The sequence below is a fragment of the Macrobrachium nipponense genome, chromosome 10 (genome assembly GCF_015104395.2).
Source record: "Macrobrachium nipponense isolate FS-2020 chromosome 10, ASM1510439v2, whole genome shotgun sequence".
NCBI classification, from domain to species: domain Eukaryota; kingdom Metazoa; phylum Arthropoda; class Malacostraca; order Decapoda; family Palaemonidae; genus Macrobrachium; species Macrobrachium nipponense.
The window spans coordinates 46,813,606-46,832,056 of record NC_087204.1 but is presented as its reverse complement, the minus strand read 5'-3'; the positions used below and the strand labels follow the sequence as shown (position 1 = coordinate 46,832,056).

At 34.7% G+C, this 18,451-nt stretch overlaps 2 protein-coding genes across 6 annotated transcripts in view; one reads left to right on the top strand and one right to left on the bottom strand.

Annotated features, from left to right (window-relative positions):
* LOC135223604 (uncharacterized) overlaps window positions 1–1,503 on the top strand; it is a 227,297-nt gene extending 225,794 nt beyond the window's left edge. The window contains exons 14-15 of the mRNA XM_064262179.1: window positions 46–150; window positions 301–1,503. Of these exons, the coding sequence (XP_064118249.1) occupies window positions 46–150; window positions 301–862 (667 nt within the window). The 3' untranslated portion in view covers window positions 863–1,503. The remainder of the gene's footprint in view (window positions 1–45; window positions 151–300) is intronic.
* Window positions 1–18,451, bottom strand: part of LOC135223605 (uncharacterized) — a 910,537-nt gene that overhangs the window by 295,715 nt on the left and 596,371 nt on the right. For 3 of the 5 annotated variants that reach the window (XM_064262183.1, XM_064262180.1, XM_064262182.1), the window contains 3 exons: window positions 17,616–17,806; window positions 12,093–12,197; window positions 9,466–10,030 (listed from right to left, as the gene is read on the bottom strand). In XM_064262183.1, coding sequence (XP_064118253.1) covers window positions 9,523–10,030; window positions 12,093–12,197; window positions 17,616–17,806 — 804 coding nt within the window. In that variant the 3' untranslated portion in view covers window positions 9,466–9,522. Of the gene's footprint in view, window positions 1–9,465; window positions 10,031–12,092; window positions 12,198–17,615; window positions 17,807–18,451 lie in introns of those variants that run through there. The other 2 variants (XR_010316536.1, XM_064262184.1) reach the window with 1 other exon arrangement.

Below are 18,451 nucleotides of genomic sequence, written 5' to 3'. Positions count from 1 at the left end.
CTAACATTTTTGTTAGCTAGTTTTTCTTCTATCTTAATGTCACAGATTTAATGATATCAGCGCTGAAGGAGCTGAACTGGAAGGAGTTGTATCGTGGACTAGATACCTCATCCCTCAACATCTTAGGTCACTCATTTTAGCTCTGCATGGGTAAGGAAACAATTTAAATCTTAATCGAACAAATTACAGTATAATATCCACCCACAAACAATATCAATTATGATAACTAAACGATCGGGTTTCACAATACTCATTCTTCTAAATTTTCATAATTAATCTTCCAAGTATTTATTTACACAGGGTCAAAGAGGATGAAGGTCAATGTCTTGAGGAGCCTTCACCAGAGATACTTCAGACAATTCACAGTGCACTGATAAATCATCCACTCTATGAATCGCGTTCAACACGCAACAATAATTCAACGGGGAACCACTGCAATACATCTCCATCTACCAATCTCAATGATGACCCAAGTCTTAGACAACCTTTTATCAGCCAAACTAACATCTCTTCTACCAACCTGCTCAATTCCGCTGAAAATATAATTTCATTAAATAATATTTCAAAAGAAACTGTAGACGACGACCAATTATTCTCCAACAATTGCAAGTGTACGAATGATGGAGTGGCGAATCTACAAAACAAGTCCCCTTCCGAAGATACAACATCGACTAAGAGAGTCCCAGGAAACAATTTCCCGAGTACTAATGTTTCACATCCAAGCATTCAGGATAAGAGTAAAACGACAGTGAATAACAGTCTAAATCATTCTGAGCCAGTGCAAAGAAAAGAGCCATTTAACGAAAGTAGATCAAACCAGTCTGAAACAGCGTCACCAATGACAAACGGTATAATCAAATAGGGTCAGCCAGGGAGAAAGCGAGAGAGCTTCCAGAAATCAAAATAGTCATTTTCTGGGGGGAAAAGTTTTGACTTGCCCTTCCAACATAGATATGTACAGTTTTGTTTCATCTTCTAAGGCACTACAATACATACTCGTATTTTGAACGCCAAAAGTGGGCCACTGAAGATACCGAGTACAGCCATTTTCATGCCATCGGGAGTCGACCGAGAATCCTAGGTATTACGTCATATTATCGTTCCCAGAAGTAGTGCAAAGATAACACTGAACTGATGCCAAAATTATTCTAAAAAACGGAAAGAACTATAACGAATTGAAAAAAAGGCCAATAATCCCACCCTATCAGCCTCATTTTTCTGCATAGAAAAGCAGGACAAAAATCATTTCCCGTTTTCTAGGACAATTTGCGCGACTAAATTTCCTGAAAAATGATTTATTTTACTTCATTGGCTCCAGAATGACATTACTCGATTCATTATATGCATTTCTTTGTTCGCATACTGTAATGGATTCGTTGTTCATTATAATAATGTTTTCGAATTCATTATCTCATCCTACTTCATCATACCCTTGTATATAAGACAATGTATTCATCTTTTGAGACTTCATTGTGATATTTATTAAGAATTTTCGCTTTACATATAATCTTTCAGTTTCCTACTGGTACAACATTTACTTAATGTGAGAATAAGAAGAGCATTTAAACGTAGAGGATACTAGAAAGATGATAAAAGTTAAATGTTCATATGGCACTTCAATATTGCTAATTATAACATGCGGCTGTTGCTCCTGTGTGACGTGAATACTTCTACGAAGGTCAGTTGAGTTGCCATTATTTTCGTGGTAATAAAAGGCTCAATGTAAAATTACTATATGAGAAGAAAGAGGCCACGCTATATCTAAAGGCAATGATTATTAATGCAAGTAAGTTTCAATGATTTTTTTTGTTTAATTCAATAATTACGCAGAAAAAAACAAACTTAAAAATTAACATAAATAATAATCCTGGCTTATTCATTCACCATTTGATTCCAGGCACTATAGTCTCCGAACGCCCAATTTGTTTATGTATGTATATACTTAACTTCTTTTTCATCTTCTTCTTCTTCTGACCTTATTAGTCCCATTGTATAGCAGGGTCGGCAGCTCGAGAGCCATACTTCTTTCACTCCCGGTATCATTGTTTTCTCAGTACCTCCCTCCTCTGTTAATATTAATCCGAAGTAGTTACACCCATTGTTCTGTTTCAGCACTGTACCATCTTCTATTTTAGTGTCCTTTACCACTAATCATTAAGGCTCTTTCCAATATTCACTTTCAATCTTTTCCTTTCTAGAGTTTCTTTCCATGCTAAAAACCTTTCTTGCAGTTCGACTTCTGTGTTTGCTATAATGACTAAATCGTCAGCAAACATCAGTTCCCACACTTCTTCGTTGTTCCTTAATTCTGACGTCAAAGTGTCTATAACGACGAGGAACAAGAATGGAATCAGAGCCGATCCCAGATGAGGTCAACCTCCGTAGGGAATGTCTCAGTCTCTCCATATTTTGTCTGCACAGTGGTTCTTGCCCCCTCATACATCATCTTCACTAACCTTACCGATTTCTCTGGTACTCCTATCTTTCTCAAACACCAATAAACTACTCATCTTGGGACCCTGTCATACGCCTTTTCAAGATCCACAAAATACATGTAGACTTCTGTTTTCTTCTAGATACTTATCTTCGACCTGCCTTACTATAAAAATAGCATCTACCGTGTTCTTTCCTTTCATAAGCCGAAACTGCTGCTCATGTAAGTCTACCAACACTCTCAACCTTCCTTCTACTATCATTTCTAGTATCTTGAACACATGCTCCAAAAGCTTTATTCCTTTGTAGTTACTTAGTTGTAATTTTATTCTTTCAGTTGTCTCCTTTTCACATAAGCGTTTCCATCATGAGAAAACTTGCTTGTTAAGTTAGGCCCATTTCCAGAAAATCTATGGTGCCTCCATTAAATTAAGAAACGAAATACGTATCTGATAGCCAACCTCTGTGGTGGGTTGCAGTCAAGGTGGAGAAAGCATGGGTTTCATGTTTTACAAGGCAAATGGATTTGGGCGACAGGATGTCGATCCCTGGGTAAGATAGTAACGTCAATCTCCGAGTGAAGGGACTGCAATACTGAAACTAGGTTGGCAACAGCATCGTGCCCCCATAGAAAAAAGAAATTAAAATATAACGATACACAAAAACTTGGAGGGTCAACCCATAAACAGATAAGTTATTTATTACCTCACTTTGTCAGACTGAAAACCTTCAGATAAAATTATATGCAAAAGATGAAATGGAACAGAGAATTCGTAATTCGTTAAAGGAATTGGGACTCAGATGTCACTAATTGGAAAAAATAAAAAATTCAGAAATGATTATCTGAGAGCACACGTAAAATACAAATCTTTCTTTTCTGAATAAAGCTAAAAAAGAAAGTAAGAAACAATTGTGAGATACGAAAAATAAGTACCAACATAAAAACGCTGTAGTGAAAATTTATACAAAGCCAAAAGACATTAAGTGACAAACACATCAAAATATATAGACAGATATGAGAAAATAGAACAATTCAATCAAGTAATCACTGTGGCGAAACGACACGAGGTCACAATCTAGTACTTTAGGATAAACCAAAATAACTATACTACAGTTTAAGAAAAAATAGCATACAAATTTAGACGAATAAAAGATCAAAGTCTGAATGAAGCATAAGAATAAATGCAATATAACCTAATCATTATAAATGTCAGGTTTCAAAGCATGTGTACGCCAGTTTCAGCAAGGTCACCAAATCCTTATTTGCACATCAATAGGTATAAAATTTCATAAATCATTTTCTCTTATAAGGGCATGCTGCATCCAAAATACACTTCAATTTCCTTGAGATATTCTGGAAAAGTTCTTGGTAGGTTATGCAACATTTCCTGCAAGGGCTGCATCCAAAATATACTGTAATGTCCTTGAGACATTCTGGTATAAAGTTCCTATTATACTTTGCACCATTTCCAACAAGGACATCATGTCGGGTGATTATGATGATTATGGGGTGGTCTTGCATCATTTTTAACAAGGACATCAAGTCGGGTGATTATGATGTGATTATGGGGTGGGTCCTGCACCATTTCCAACAAGGACATCATGTCGAGTGATTATGATGTGATTATGGGGTGGGTCCTGCACCATTTCCAACAAGGACATCATGTCGGGTGATTATGATGTGATTAGGGGGTGAGTCCTAAGGAAAGAAGATAACTGGAACACTCACTCAAACTGCAGAATCTTAGACGGACACCCTGCAGAGAAAACATTCACAACCATACCCACTTAAAACACCTAAATAGAAAGCTCACCAGCACCGTGTTCAAGCCCTACACGTGCTGCAACAATTTATCTTTATCTTGCATGGACTCTTGTTTAATGAATGGTTAGACCTCTCCTAAGCAAAACATCCATGTCTGGCTCCAAATTCTTTTCAATTTTTTCGTTGCCTTATTTTTCTCTTTTGTGTTTCCATATTATTCCTAGTTCTCATTTATATACCACTCTTAAGACACTAAAAAAAAAAGGGGGTATTACTGTGGATCCTACTAACTGCACACACACTCACACACACACACTCACACACACATACACACACACACACATATATATATATATATATATATATATATATATATATATTATATATATATATATTATATATTTGTTAATAATTTGACCACACCAATGTATTACTCGTTGAGGTGAAATCTTCCCTCAGGCAGTTTTTAGTCTTTATCTTCCACGAAATCGGAACTTTATTGAAACTTTATCTTTATTTCTGAGATGGGTCCTTGCAATTCGGAAAAAGGCATTTGGACGGTACTGCCACTGCAGATAAATTTTCCTGAAAACAAACTCAACGACTCCGCCTACTCCTCTGGTATCAACCAGAGCATCAGGCTGATGGAACTTACCCTCTAATCTTTGTGGCCCACTACGATATGGTTGGACAATTAGATGAAGGTGATCTACTAACCATTTCAGACCTGATGTGGCATCGTTTTTCGTGAATATATTCAAGGCCATTAGTCGGGCAGTTATAACATTCCAACACAATGTTTACAACACCCCGCGGTAATTTACAATGTTATAGGAGTTACTCAAAATCTATACTCTTAGGAGTTTACCCTTTTGATTTTAAGTTGTTGTGAGAACCAAAACACCTGAGCAAAGGTTCAAACAATTTGACTCTATTGCTCCAGTTAATCAGTTCCCTCCATGGAGAAATAAGAGTTAAACTATTAATCCTCCAAGGCTCCTTCCTTCCCCCAACAACAAGCTCCCCCCATTTCCCTTCTATCACCTCTCCACCCTCCAATTCTCTCTCTCTCTCTCTCTCTCTCTCTCTCTCTCTCTCTCTCTCTCTCTCTCTCTCTCTCTAAATTACACACAGGGAGATGTAATGCCTTCTACATAGCTATTCAACAGTAATTTTGCGTATCGGTTTAAGAATAGAAATGTTGGTTGTAGTAATGAATCGATTGTTAAAGGACATGACTGTTTTGGCTCTGTTAGCAGTTTTGAATTCAGTATTTGACCAATGTACTATAAACGTCCATTGGCATGTCATTTGTCGCTGGGTACTGAAGGAGTGCTACAATCACGCTGCCCATGGCCAATTTGCTTAGATGAGCAAGTAGATGCAAAGATGTGATTGCACCCCGACTTATTAATATGTGCAACCACAGAGATTTGGGAAGGTGCTGTTCGGCGAGCCATGAAGTTTGATGAGGATTATTGGTCCTCTGACAATATCTATAATAGTGTCACTTTTGATTGCGATGGTGAGGATGATCTATTAACTGACAGCGATGATTAGGATGAGCTATTCGCTGACAGCAATGAATATTAAAATGAAATCTATGAATTCTTGTGTCATTATAGGTTAATATTAATTATTTTGCAGTTTTGCTGACACCATTTCATTGTAGAATAATTATTCCCATTGTTCCATCTATCTTATCACATTATACAAACAATATAACAACAATTGCAGAAAGAATCAGGTTGAACATCATAGTGGAGCTCATCAGTAAAAACCACTCAACTCATTGTTGGGATATACACATTCGACTGATAATGTAGCAAAATCATGCGATACAATATACAATTTATGTATTTTATATTTCCAGTGTGTTGTGTAATTCAAACGAGAGAGAGAGAGAGAGAGAGAGAGAGAGAGAGAGAGAGAGAGAAGGGGGAATTGGAGGGGGAAGAGGAGGGAGTGCGACAGGGGGAGAGGTGATAGAAGGATGAGTGTGCGAGGGCGATGGGGGGATCTTGTTGGTGGGGGGCGGAGGACGCAACTAATGAAGGGGAGGGGGTTAAGTCGACTTGTTTGAATTTTTGCTCAGGTGTGTGGGTTCTCACTGACGACAACTTAAAATCATAAGAGTAACTTCTTTCGACAACTTACAATCATAAGAGTAACTTCTTTCGACAACTTACAATCATAAGAGTAAATTCTCAAAGTATAGATATAAATCCGACTAACTCCAATAACAACCCTAAACATTACGGCCGAAGTGTTCTAAACATTGTGTTAGAATGTCATAATTGTCCGACTTGAAGACATTCCCGAAAAACGACGCCACATCGGGTCTGCAATGGTTAGTAGTAAACATTTGAAATGAAGAGCAAGGATCTAAAGGTGGCAGTGGAGAAAAAAAGCCCGCAGTGGCATTAAGAAGTAATGGTTAAGCTGGCCATAAAAAAAAGAAAAGAAAAAAAGAAGCAGCTAAAGGGATGCTGTAATAAATCCTACTGTGCACCATATGCTGTGAGCTGACGGCAATATCCCCCATATGATTCTTAGTAATACAGTAAAATATACTGAAATACCACTGATAGCTGCATTAACTATCAGGAAGAAAGCACCATGAATACATTTAGTTTTTCATACGATAACTGATATCTGCATCAGGTTAAAGATTTCAGTATGAACTTGGCAACAAACAAACAATAAAAAAAAAAGAGAGAGAGAGAGAGAGAGAGAGAGAGAGAGAGAGAGAGAGAGAGAGGAAAAAAATCTATGTCGACTGGTGACATAATTAGAGCAAATAACACGGCATGTATTTTTATTTATACCTAGAGGCAGTCCATACCACCTATTTTTGAAAGGTATCATGTTACAAAACATTAATTACATTTGTCATACAATAAACATAATCGCCATTCAGCACTCAGCTAACATACGAGCGAAAAGAAAATAAAAGACAAATGAAAATGAAATGACCCAAGGGGGAACAACAAAACAAAGATTTTGACAGACACCATTTATTAGGACAAATGTTTTCACATCTAACCTTCGCGTCATGTTCCCGTAAACAAAACATACACAAAATATATAAAATATTATGAATAAATTATGCTTGGACTAGAAAAAATATAGCTCACTGATGTGATAAAAGCTTTAATATTTAGGATCTGGTTGAGTGGTCATTTTAGTCCGTAAAATCACCAGGCTGCCTCGGTAAAAACGTTGGTGCAGAAAGCAAATACCAAACAAAATCAAATATGCCGGAGTGACACTTGTGTACTATATTTAACACTTGAAATATCTGAAACCTTTCGAAACTAAGCGGTGAAACAGCCTTTATCAGGTATTCATGAGATAAATTAGGAACGATTTATACAAACAAACACAGATACACACACACACACACACACACACATATATATATATATATATATATATATATATATAATCTATATATATATATATATATATATATATATATAGATATATAATATATAGATATATATATATATATGTATATATACGTTATATACGTATATATATATATATATATATATATATATATCTATATATATGATCTATATATATTATAATATATATCTATATATATAGATATATATAATATATATATATATTATATATTTATAGATATCGTATAGATTTATGTATGTATGTATGTATGTAAGCGTGCGCGCTACTTATCAAATACAAATGAATTCTGCAAATATTTTGACTTTGCTCCAAGAGAATAAGATGAAAATTATATTATTGTCAGTGAGTTTCATAATCATCATCATCATCATCATTATCATCATCATCATCATCATTACCATAGAAAATAGGTGAGTTTTTAGGTTCATTGTTTCAAGTTGGCCCTCTTCTTGCAGACCAACCTTAAGTTACCTGTGTTATAATCACAAATTGAATGCTTGCCATTACTATAAATTTATGGCATTAACATATTTAGACAGACTCTAATCAGGCTAAAAGATTTTCATGTTCCATATACAAGATATCTAAACAAGCATATCAAATTTATTCCAATGATAAGTTATTTAACATACTACATAAGATTTAAGGATTAATTTTTCAAGACCAAAGATTGGCTCCTTGTTCCGATTTGAAAGCAGTAAGAATACTTTCTCTGTGGCAATAAAATAACATCACAAATTCTAACCAAAGAACACTCTGAGCGGAAAAACCTAGCCGCCCTGTTAGTACCCTACAGATAGGGGTAACAAAGAAACATTCTTTTGAGTAAAATCTTGAAATGAAAAATATATATTTCGAAATTACAGACAAATCTTTGCTCTGCTAACCTGAGAATTTTCATATAAATGAAAATCAAACCAGCTCTTAACCAGGCATCAACCAGCACACGCGTGGAAAATTTGTCAAGAATTTCATATAATTTTTTTTTTTTGCTTATTTGATAGTGTAGCTTAATTATGTGATTTTTCCTAATTTTAGACTAGTGGCGAAAATATATACATGTTGGTTTATTGTATAGAAAACTCGTAATAAACAGTGTCTGGATGTTAATTCTTACATCCAAACACATTTCAGTACATTAATGTTTAAAACATGTATAAAACAAATTAAAAATACTTATATATATATACACACATGAATATGTACATACAGTTTGTATCGCATTGCTATACGGCGAAAGGAAGAGCTAATCGTTGAAGAATGGCTTGGTTTTTATCTAAGAAACACCTAAGAAAACTAATATTGTCCTCAATAAATTACTTGTAGAGAGAGAGAGAGAGAGAGAGAGAGAGAGAGAGAGAGAGAGAGAGAGAGAGAGTATTAGCAAGTCGAAATAAGAGAGTTTAAATACCTTAACAACAAGAGAATAATATGAACTGTAGGCACTGAAACTGTATAAATCTACATTAGGCAACTCTGCTACACCCCTTTTAAAAGCATTTCGTTTGACAATTCTTTCCTAGCACAAGTAAATGAATTCAAGTAAAGTCTAACTTAAAATTGGTGTTGGTCTTGGAAATTCTGTCAAGATTAAATTCAAGCTTAAATAGATTGACGGAAAGTATTGAGCAAAATCAGCGAGCTGGAACTCGAAAATGACGTTGTTTCAGCGTGGAAAATCGATCAGGAAAACCTGATAAAACCTAGAAGAACATCGTTAACCTTTTTTCATATATATATATATATATATATATATATATATATATATATATATATATATATATATATATATATATATATATATATTATATATATATATATATATATTTCTCTGAATAATTGGAATATTTTGAGAGAATCAAATGATGTACAATCTAAATTGACTACAAAGCTCAAGTGGCCCCTCCGATGAAACCTTGGGGAGGACCGGGAGCGTGGAAAGTGTCTCCCTGATGAGGATCGTCAATGTTAATATCTGAATGAGGTGCGTTTATCAACGCCGATTCATTTAAAGAACTGTGTAAACTACACTGCTTCGAGCACCCTCCATCAGACTGACACTTACTCATGTGAATTCGGGAACGAGTGACGCCTGAAACATCGTCACGTGATTGACCGCAATCCTCTGGAAGGTTCTCACAACTGCAGACATGTGTTTTTTTCAAGGAACTTTCTAAGGTCTGGAAGTCAGAAACACTTCCAGACCTCGTATTTTTCACCTTCGTGGAATGTGAAGGTAGACTATAAAATTGGTTATCTCCTGTAGGATGCTGCATCATTCCATAATGAGGGTTGTTAGTGACGACAAGACCGGGATGGGCGGCCAGGACGGTCATGAGTTCAACCATGACTTCCGCTGATGGTTCTTCGAAACAGGACCCGAAATCGTCATCTGAAACTCTGACACGAACGAAAAAAAAAACAAATTTATAATGTCTTTTCTTTCACATAGAAGTCTTAAAAGGACGATCACTTTCACCCTTAGGTTATATTTCTGAACTTGCATGCTTAGATTTTCCCATCAACATTATTGTGTTTCACATGGTACAGATGTCAAGTTATGCTATTTCTAAATCTCTCTATATAAGACCCAATGCGTTTCATTTACTTTTCATTTACAATGCTTTTCATTTACTTTTCATAAATATATCCGAGTCCATGGACACAAAAGTAGATCTATGAAAATAAAATATTCATACAAGAAACTTATCAAACTTTGAATATTCTAATAAAAGATATTTTAATAAAAGATATCTTTCACATTAGCGTGCAATTCTTTCTAGTTATTCAGTGTCCCAGCTTTCCCTTTAAATAAACATTTAAAATTTAACCCTACATAACGGGGTGGAAATAAAACTTATAATCTCTAATACGTAGGAATTTAGGGAGGTTAACATGCTTGACCATTTGGTCCCGTAAATATTTGTTTTTGAATTTAGCTTACTTCATTTAATCCGTCAAAAAACAGAAATATTTCGTTACAAATGACGTTTCTGCAGAATTCAGGCAAACCAGATCAATTTACAGCATGTACGTGAAATATTATCCGATTTAAGAACAATAACCACAAACGCACATAGACATGCGTACATACATACATATATACAACATGTGTGACTTTCACCCTCAGGAGTAGGACAGTGAATACGTCCAGGAAATTGGATATATATATATATATATATAATATAATAAAAATAATATATATATATATATAGATATATATATATATATATATATATATATATATATATATATATATATATATATATATAATAGGATCAGTATGGCCAGCAGAAACTTCAGCATTCCCAGTTACAACTTTATTCATATCCATCACCTACGTTTCGGGATAGAAATCCCATCTTCAGGGCTCAAAGCAGGGAAAAATGAAAATTCTATACATTAGGAATCAGACTAAAATGGGGCAGAGTAGTAAATATATATATTTTTAAATTATATAAATAAATTCATTATCAGTAAATCAGTGAACTTCAAATTTATGAAAACAAAATGGTAAATAATCAAACACGAGATTAAAAGCAAAGAGAAAAGCTGCAACCATAATGACACTTTCAGGAGAGAAAGAAAAAATAAAATAAAAATAAAACACTGGAACATTAAAACAAAAACCACAAGTGAACATCTGAGAAAATCACTTTAATACTAAAGACAGGAAAAAAGGTATTAACATTAATCCTAAAATGTATCTAACATTAATCCTACAAGCAAAAATTTTTGTACACAAAAATTTTTGCTTGTTAGGATTAATGTTAAATAATTTTTTTCCAGTCTATGGTAATAATGTCATTTTCTCATATGTTCACTTGTGGTTTTTGTGTTAATATTCCGGTGTTTTTATTACTTTTTTCTCTTCCTCCTGAAAGTGTCATTATGCCTGGTAACTGTGCTTTTTGCTGTTAAGCTCATGTTTAATTATTTACCATTTTGTTTTCATCTAAAATTCGAAGTTCGATACAATTTTCAAAAAATATATTTACTACTGTGCCCCATTTTAGTCTGATTCCTAATATATAGAATTTTAATTTTTCCCTGATTTTTGCCCTGAAGATGGGATTTGTATCCCGAAACGTAGGAGATGGATATAAATAAAGTTGTAACTGAAAATGCTAAAGTTTCTGCTGGCCATACTGTTCCTATTAAAGATCCGACTTTCTAGAAGTGCCAATACCATTCATTATATATATATATATATATATAGTATATATATATATATATATATACCAGGCTATAAAATATCAAGATGATTATTGCTAAAAAGAAATACAGGTCAGTACCACGAGGGACAAAGGAGTTTCACATTTTTGGTTAAATTGTTACCCTGAAAATAAAAAAAATGAAAAATACACAAGGCAATTCCCAAAACTTACAAATGGGTTTACATTTTTCATTAAAATATCTACTTTAATTATCTATTAGTTTTGTAGAAATGAAAGTGACTTACTCATGAAGTGCAAGAGTTAGAGCTCTCATGTGCTGGGGTATTCTGTATCGAGCCCAAGAAACCATTCCTTCTAGTTCTGCACTGTCGTCGTAGATATCGCTGAATCTGAATTGAGATCAATAGAGACAATCAAAAGAAAATCATGTCATAACAAACATTTTGAAGAAATGGGTAATATCTATATCTATGATATAACATTACAAACGCAAAAACGTGTACTCTTTCAAAAAGTAGTAGTTGAGTTACACTGGTCAGGTTAACATTCCACGGGAATCAGCTCAAGGTAGGTATTTTTATCTAGATTTCCATGTAGAAATCGACATATGAAAAACAGCGCGCACACAGACGATTCCTTCAATGATACAAAATAAAAAGAACATACAGATGTGAATTTATAAAAATCGGTTTGTTTTAAAAACACTTCCATCATTAGCTGCAACTCCTCTTCACTACTACCATCTAATACTATAAAAAGTAAATACTCCAACCTAAACTAATGATCCTATTCTCACCTCTTCATCCTTAACAATGTCAAATATTCTTTGAGACATTGCACATCCGACTCTGAGACCCTGGGTTACATAGGATCCCGCCACACTCCTATACGTATTTCCACCAAAAACCTCTGCTTTCATCATGAATAGGCTAGGCAATAATCAACAAATACATTCGGCACCAGTCATCGTAACACTTGTCGGTCTTTCCTGTTCTCTCTTCTTCTTCAATCAAAACTCTACCATTCAGTCTTCTAGAAAACGTTCACGAAAATTGATGGAATCATGTATACTACTTCCTCATTAAATAAAGAAGCAATTACTGTTACTCTCTCCATTGAAACTATCCACCATCTAGACACAAAGGACACATCAATCGGCATCTTCATATGCTTCAATCTTTACATTCATTATCTTCCTCACATTTCGAACAAAAACTTCTCATAAGTTCTCTCAAATTTGCATCTGCCCCTTTCGTGTATTATTCAAATCTATTTTATGTATCAAATAGGTATTGAACAATAAACAATTGTATATATACTTTATAATCTGCATTTACAATGATTTTTAGTGAAAGTTACTTTACAGGGTGGTGGGCACATGTACGTAAAGTTACTGAAATAGAGAAAAATTGCTGCTTTTTTCAGAAAAAGAAAGAGGGTGAAATACAGGCTTAGGATACAGTCAAATTTTTATCTTGAATATTCCAGAAAAAGGGTGGGGGGATATGATACCACTATCCCTTACAGATTTTGTAGGCGCAGAAAAATTTTAATCAACTGGGTGTACTTAAAATATACACCTCCTGTTTCCAAAAGCCATGAAAAGATGACTAAAAAAAACACCAACTTAGCCATCTTCGTTGCAACTGAACAGTTGTTAAGTTTGATTTGAATACTGTGCCTAACCAAAGACGATTTTCAGTTCGGAAAACCACAGTTTTGTCTTAAACCTCTTTGCCAGAGGCAAAACGCGTCCAGCCTAACTAAACTTTGCACAACACTTTTCAAAAGATATTATTACAATACATAAGAGAAGGCAAAATCAACAAAGGTTAATCACCAAAAATCACCATGAAACAAAAATACATTAACATAATCATAAAAATAAGACAGACATATATCTAGTTGATTGTTTCAGAAAAAAGAATTCTGAGAGAGAGAGAGAGAGAGAGAGAGAGAGAGGTTCAGAGGGAGATGAGAGAGAGAGAGACGAGAGGAGAGAGAGAGAGAGAGAGAGAGAGAGAGAGAGAGAGAGAGAGGGACTTTGATCTAAAATTCCATTATTGATCGTGTAATTTTTATTCGAGGTAACTGGAGTGTTCTTTACATCTACTGAAAACCTTTGAACTATAAAGCATCTGAGAAAGGAAACATCCGTCTTGATGGTAAATTTTCAGCAATTCGACATTTTAAAATTCGGTAAAACTACTCGGACAGACAAAATACATTATATATTGTAACAAATATCGGGTCTTTTACCCCTTAAGAAACTGAAGAATTGCCATGTCCAAAGAACATAATGTTTTTAGACTGCAGAAGTTAACTCTCAGGGTGTGGGATCCATTCCATCTGCTCCCCTTCGCTAAATCTGTCTCGTTTACGTATCTCTGTCGGGCAGATTCCATTGTATTTTCCAGGTCGTCCAAAGGCAAGGAAGCAGCCCGAAGGCATACCGAGAGGCAGATGGGTGTCGCTGGAAAGCAACCGGCAGTCAGGCTCAAAATACGTTGATATCCTGAGGCGAAGCAATTATCTACTCTGCAAACAGGTACGTCTGGAGATACAGAGTTTACCATTAACTTATTCTTTCTTCTCGAACTTCCCATCTTTGTTATTCCCTTCTGTGTTCCCTCCAAGTGCAGATTAATTACATTCAGTGTCTTTAATCTCAGTGACTAAAATGAGTAATTTTCCCCTGTGACAGTGATATTTAAGTCAATTAATAACCTCCTCGAATCTTCCTCTTGTTATTATTGTTCATATGATAGGCATTTTGAGGCCATTTTCACTCATTTGTCCTTCTACTCACTGGAGTCGATGGCCCTTTTACGTCCAAGTTCAGCCCTGATAAGACTGGGGCTAAGAGGGGTGAAATATAAAATGTCAAAGATGCTGGGCAATGTAACTGAAGCAACTATCTTAACAAGAGAGAGAGAGAGAGAGAGAGGAGAGAGAGAGAGAGAGAGAGAGAGAGAGAGAGAGAGAGAGAGAGAGTTTATCAGCTGTCATTCAGGGTCGGGTTGGTCAGCTAGTATATACGTACATATATATATATATATATATATATATATATATATATATATATATATATATATATATATATATATGTGTGTGTGTGTGTGTGTGTGTGTGTGTGTTGTGTGTGTGTGTGTGTGAGAGAGAGATGAGAGAGAGAGAGAGAGAGAGAGAGAGAGAGAGAGAGAGAGAGAGAGAGAGAGAGAGACTTCATATGACTTTCTGATTAAGCTGAAAACAATACAAGCATATTAGTTTGGTGTCAGTTTTGTAACTGTCTCCTACTACTTATATTTATTGTAACGCTATGCATTTGATTTGACTTGATAAGAGATGTTCTTGTTATAGATGAGGATTATATCTTATATTTACTTTTCTAAGATCGCTGTGGTGTGGCTTGTACAGATATGATACGGTGCCAATTTTCATGTTATAGTGATCATTTTATTTTCATGGAGTCTATTGAAGTAGTTTTCATTTCTTGAAATGTAGTTTTTTATTTCCACCAGATATTTTGAATATATCTTATTTCGTCTATTCTTGGTTAAAATCTTAGTTTCATTTATGAAATGAAGGTTTGGCATATTTTTTTCCCGGCGATGCCAGATCTGAGTTTAAGGGTCCTATGATTTATAAGACGATTTAAAAGGTCATGGTCAATACCATTAAAGGATACTCGCTCTCGATCAGCCACTGTGATAAGTATGGACAGACCAAGTGACTCTCGCAAACCCCTTCACCCACCATCTGAGGCCAAGAATATAGTCTATAACGTCCTGAAATACTTCATTTTAGAAAAACAACAAGGAGGTCCTGTAACTGATGTTTCCAAGGTTATCCAAAGAACCTATGAAGCAACAAAAGTGTCAGAAATGGCTATTCATAGACTTAGCAAGGAAGCAAGTGAGACGGGAAATATATAGTGGAATCTCTAGTGTTTCAAAAAAAGAAGGGAAAGTGAGTCCTGTGACTGACTTGGATGATTTTGATAAAAATATTCTGCGAGGAAGGAATGAGTGGATGTCTTTTCTTATAAAATGAACCAAACAAAACGAGATAGTGAATCTCTAAGGTCATAGTAGATCGACTGACTTATGAATTTATGTCCCAAGGCCAAAACAGGAGCCAACAGGCCATTCAGCGCATCTATAAATATAGATGGAGAATGAAGGAATAAATAAAATCGGGAATGAAAAAAAAAGTTAACAGGGAAGAAGCAAACCCTTTCCCTCGACTCCCAAGTGAATCTTCCTTAGAAGGATTATATCTGCGGGAAGCATTTAATGGAACTTACATACTCGTAGACATGACAACTCAGCCTTTTCTACCTGGCCCCATCAGAACGATCTTAGAAAAGTAAATGCACTATAGTAGACACCTCACTTAACCTAGCATTTTCCTAGATACTTTGATCAAAAATGCGCTTACGGGGGAAAATAGAAGGCCTTTTACTCAAAGACCGGATAGTAATAATCGCAAACAAAACCTCCTTAGTTCTTGGCCACAACTGAAGAACATTTAGCAAACCCTTATAAGTTACCATTACAATCATCTACCATAACACGTCGAAGAGATTTAAAGCTTTTAGTCACGCGGAGGTGAATGCCAAATTAATCAAACATTCCTGAATCTACATTACATTCTGATAATCATATTTACCCATACGGTAGATTTTTATAAGTGATTACATTAACACTTTTTACTAATATTCCATCTTGGTAACCTAAAACTTAATTTACCGACTAGCATAAGGAAAGCAGTAAAATAAAAGTAGACAGAATAAATTCATTTTTAGATAGATGTGGTTATTCAAATTATTGTTTACACTGAAAAGAATAAGGTAAAGTAAATCACGTTAACGTTTATCTAAAATACATTAACACCGAAGAAAATGTCAACGGATTTATCACTATACCTTCGTTATACCTTAGCTAATTGTAAAAAGGGACTTCACGAACCATTTCCCTTTATAATAATGTTACTAAAGTTGTTTTAAGAAAAAAGTTTATATAAATATTTTGGTTCAAAGTACTGAAAGTACTGATGCACAATCAATTTAGAATGAAACGAGAGAAACTTACTCTGTTCTAATAATTCTACTTTTTACCTCTAATCGCCATCTTAGGGTACTTTTATTATTCATACTTTGAGCTAAAATGTAAGCAACTAGGAAACTAAGGTAGAAGTATATTTCAATGCTGGCTATATTTTAAGGTTCCCTAGTGATTGCACCGTTTTCCTTGTTTACTCTTTCATTTTATTTTCATACACGAAAAAAAAATATGATGTGAAACTTATCTTTCCGAGTAGTTTTGCAGAAATTTAAACTGTCGCGTTGCTGAAAATCACCCACATTACAGATGTTTCATTCTTCAGATGTTTTATAGTTCCAAGGGTTTTATTAAGTATAAATAACAGCAACAGTTACTTTGAGTATAATTTCTTAAGCTTAACAAATACGGAGAAGAATAGAAAATTCTGCATTGTTACATAACTATAACAAACGAACTTTAGTTAATTGTTGTATTATTTTCTTCTTTGGACCTTTTAAATTCACCGAGTTTTTATAAGAAAATTATCTTTTACCTCACCTCTTACCACAATGTTTAAAGCAGATGTTTTATTTACATGAGATGATCTACCTCCCGCAATACAAGACTTTTTCTTTTAGAAAAGGGTTTATTAAATGAACGATGATAAGAAAAGAAATATGAACGACATTAAAGGCAAATAGCTTAAAAACTGAGTACAATAAGTCTATCATTCCGCATAGAGAAAAAAAATATACCAACCTGACGTGAAATAAACGTGAGTAATCGGTGGCCAAATCTGGTCTATCCTGAAGTTGGCGCAGAAGGTAAGGAAAAAGAACCACGTCCTGAGGCATGAGACCTTGAGAAAGATCAGGCGAGGCACACATGCGCTGACTGTGAACCCACTCTAACTGTCTTCTTCGTCCACCATTACTTCCAACCACAACGATCTAAAATAATAATAATAATAAATAAACGAAAATATAAAAAGAATAAGAAAATTAAAAACTAAGATATCAAGAATCACATTCTCTCTCTCTCTCTCTCTCTCTCTCCTCTCTCTCTCTCAACTACACATAGTAGACACTTTCATCCAAAACTAGACATGAGCAAGGTTACTTGCTCCATGGGTGAATTGCTGACACATACTTAAGACAAATATCAATTAATCATAAGAAAAATTAAGGATAACAATAATGCTCAAATGTACGCATTCATTACCATATAAAATAATAATATTTGTTCCACATCTAGTCACTTGTACCAGAAATCAAACAACTCCTTTTGGCTGCCTATGCTATGAGCATCACACAACACGTTCGCCGAATAAAGACTATTATTTGTTTAAACAATACTAATTTCCTAAAGAAAGTATATTCCAGATGTTTGAAAAATTCAAAGGTCTGAGATTTTTAATCTTCAAAAGTCCCAGGCAAACTAAAATTTTAACCACACAAATGTTCTGAGAGACGTCTTACATTCTACCGAAATACCAGAAGCATCCAAAATCCAGGAATTCGTTCAATAAGTAAGTTAATTTTATTTCGTCATAATGGAACAGCAAATAAAAAACCTACGATTTTATTTTGTAAAAA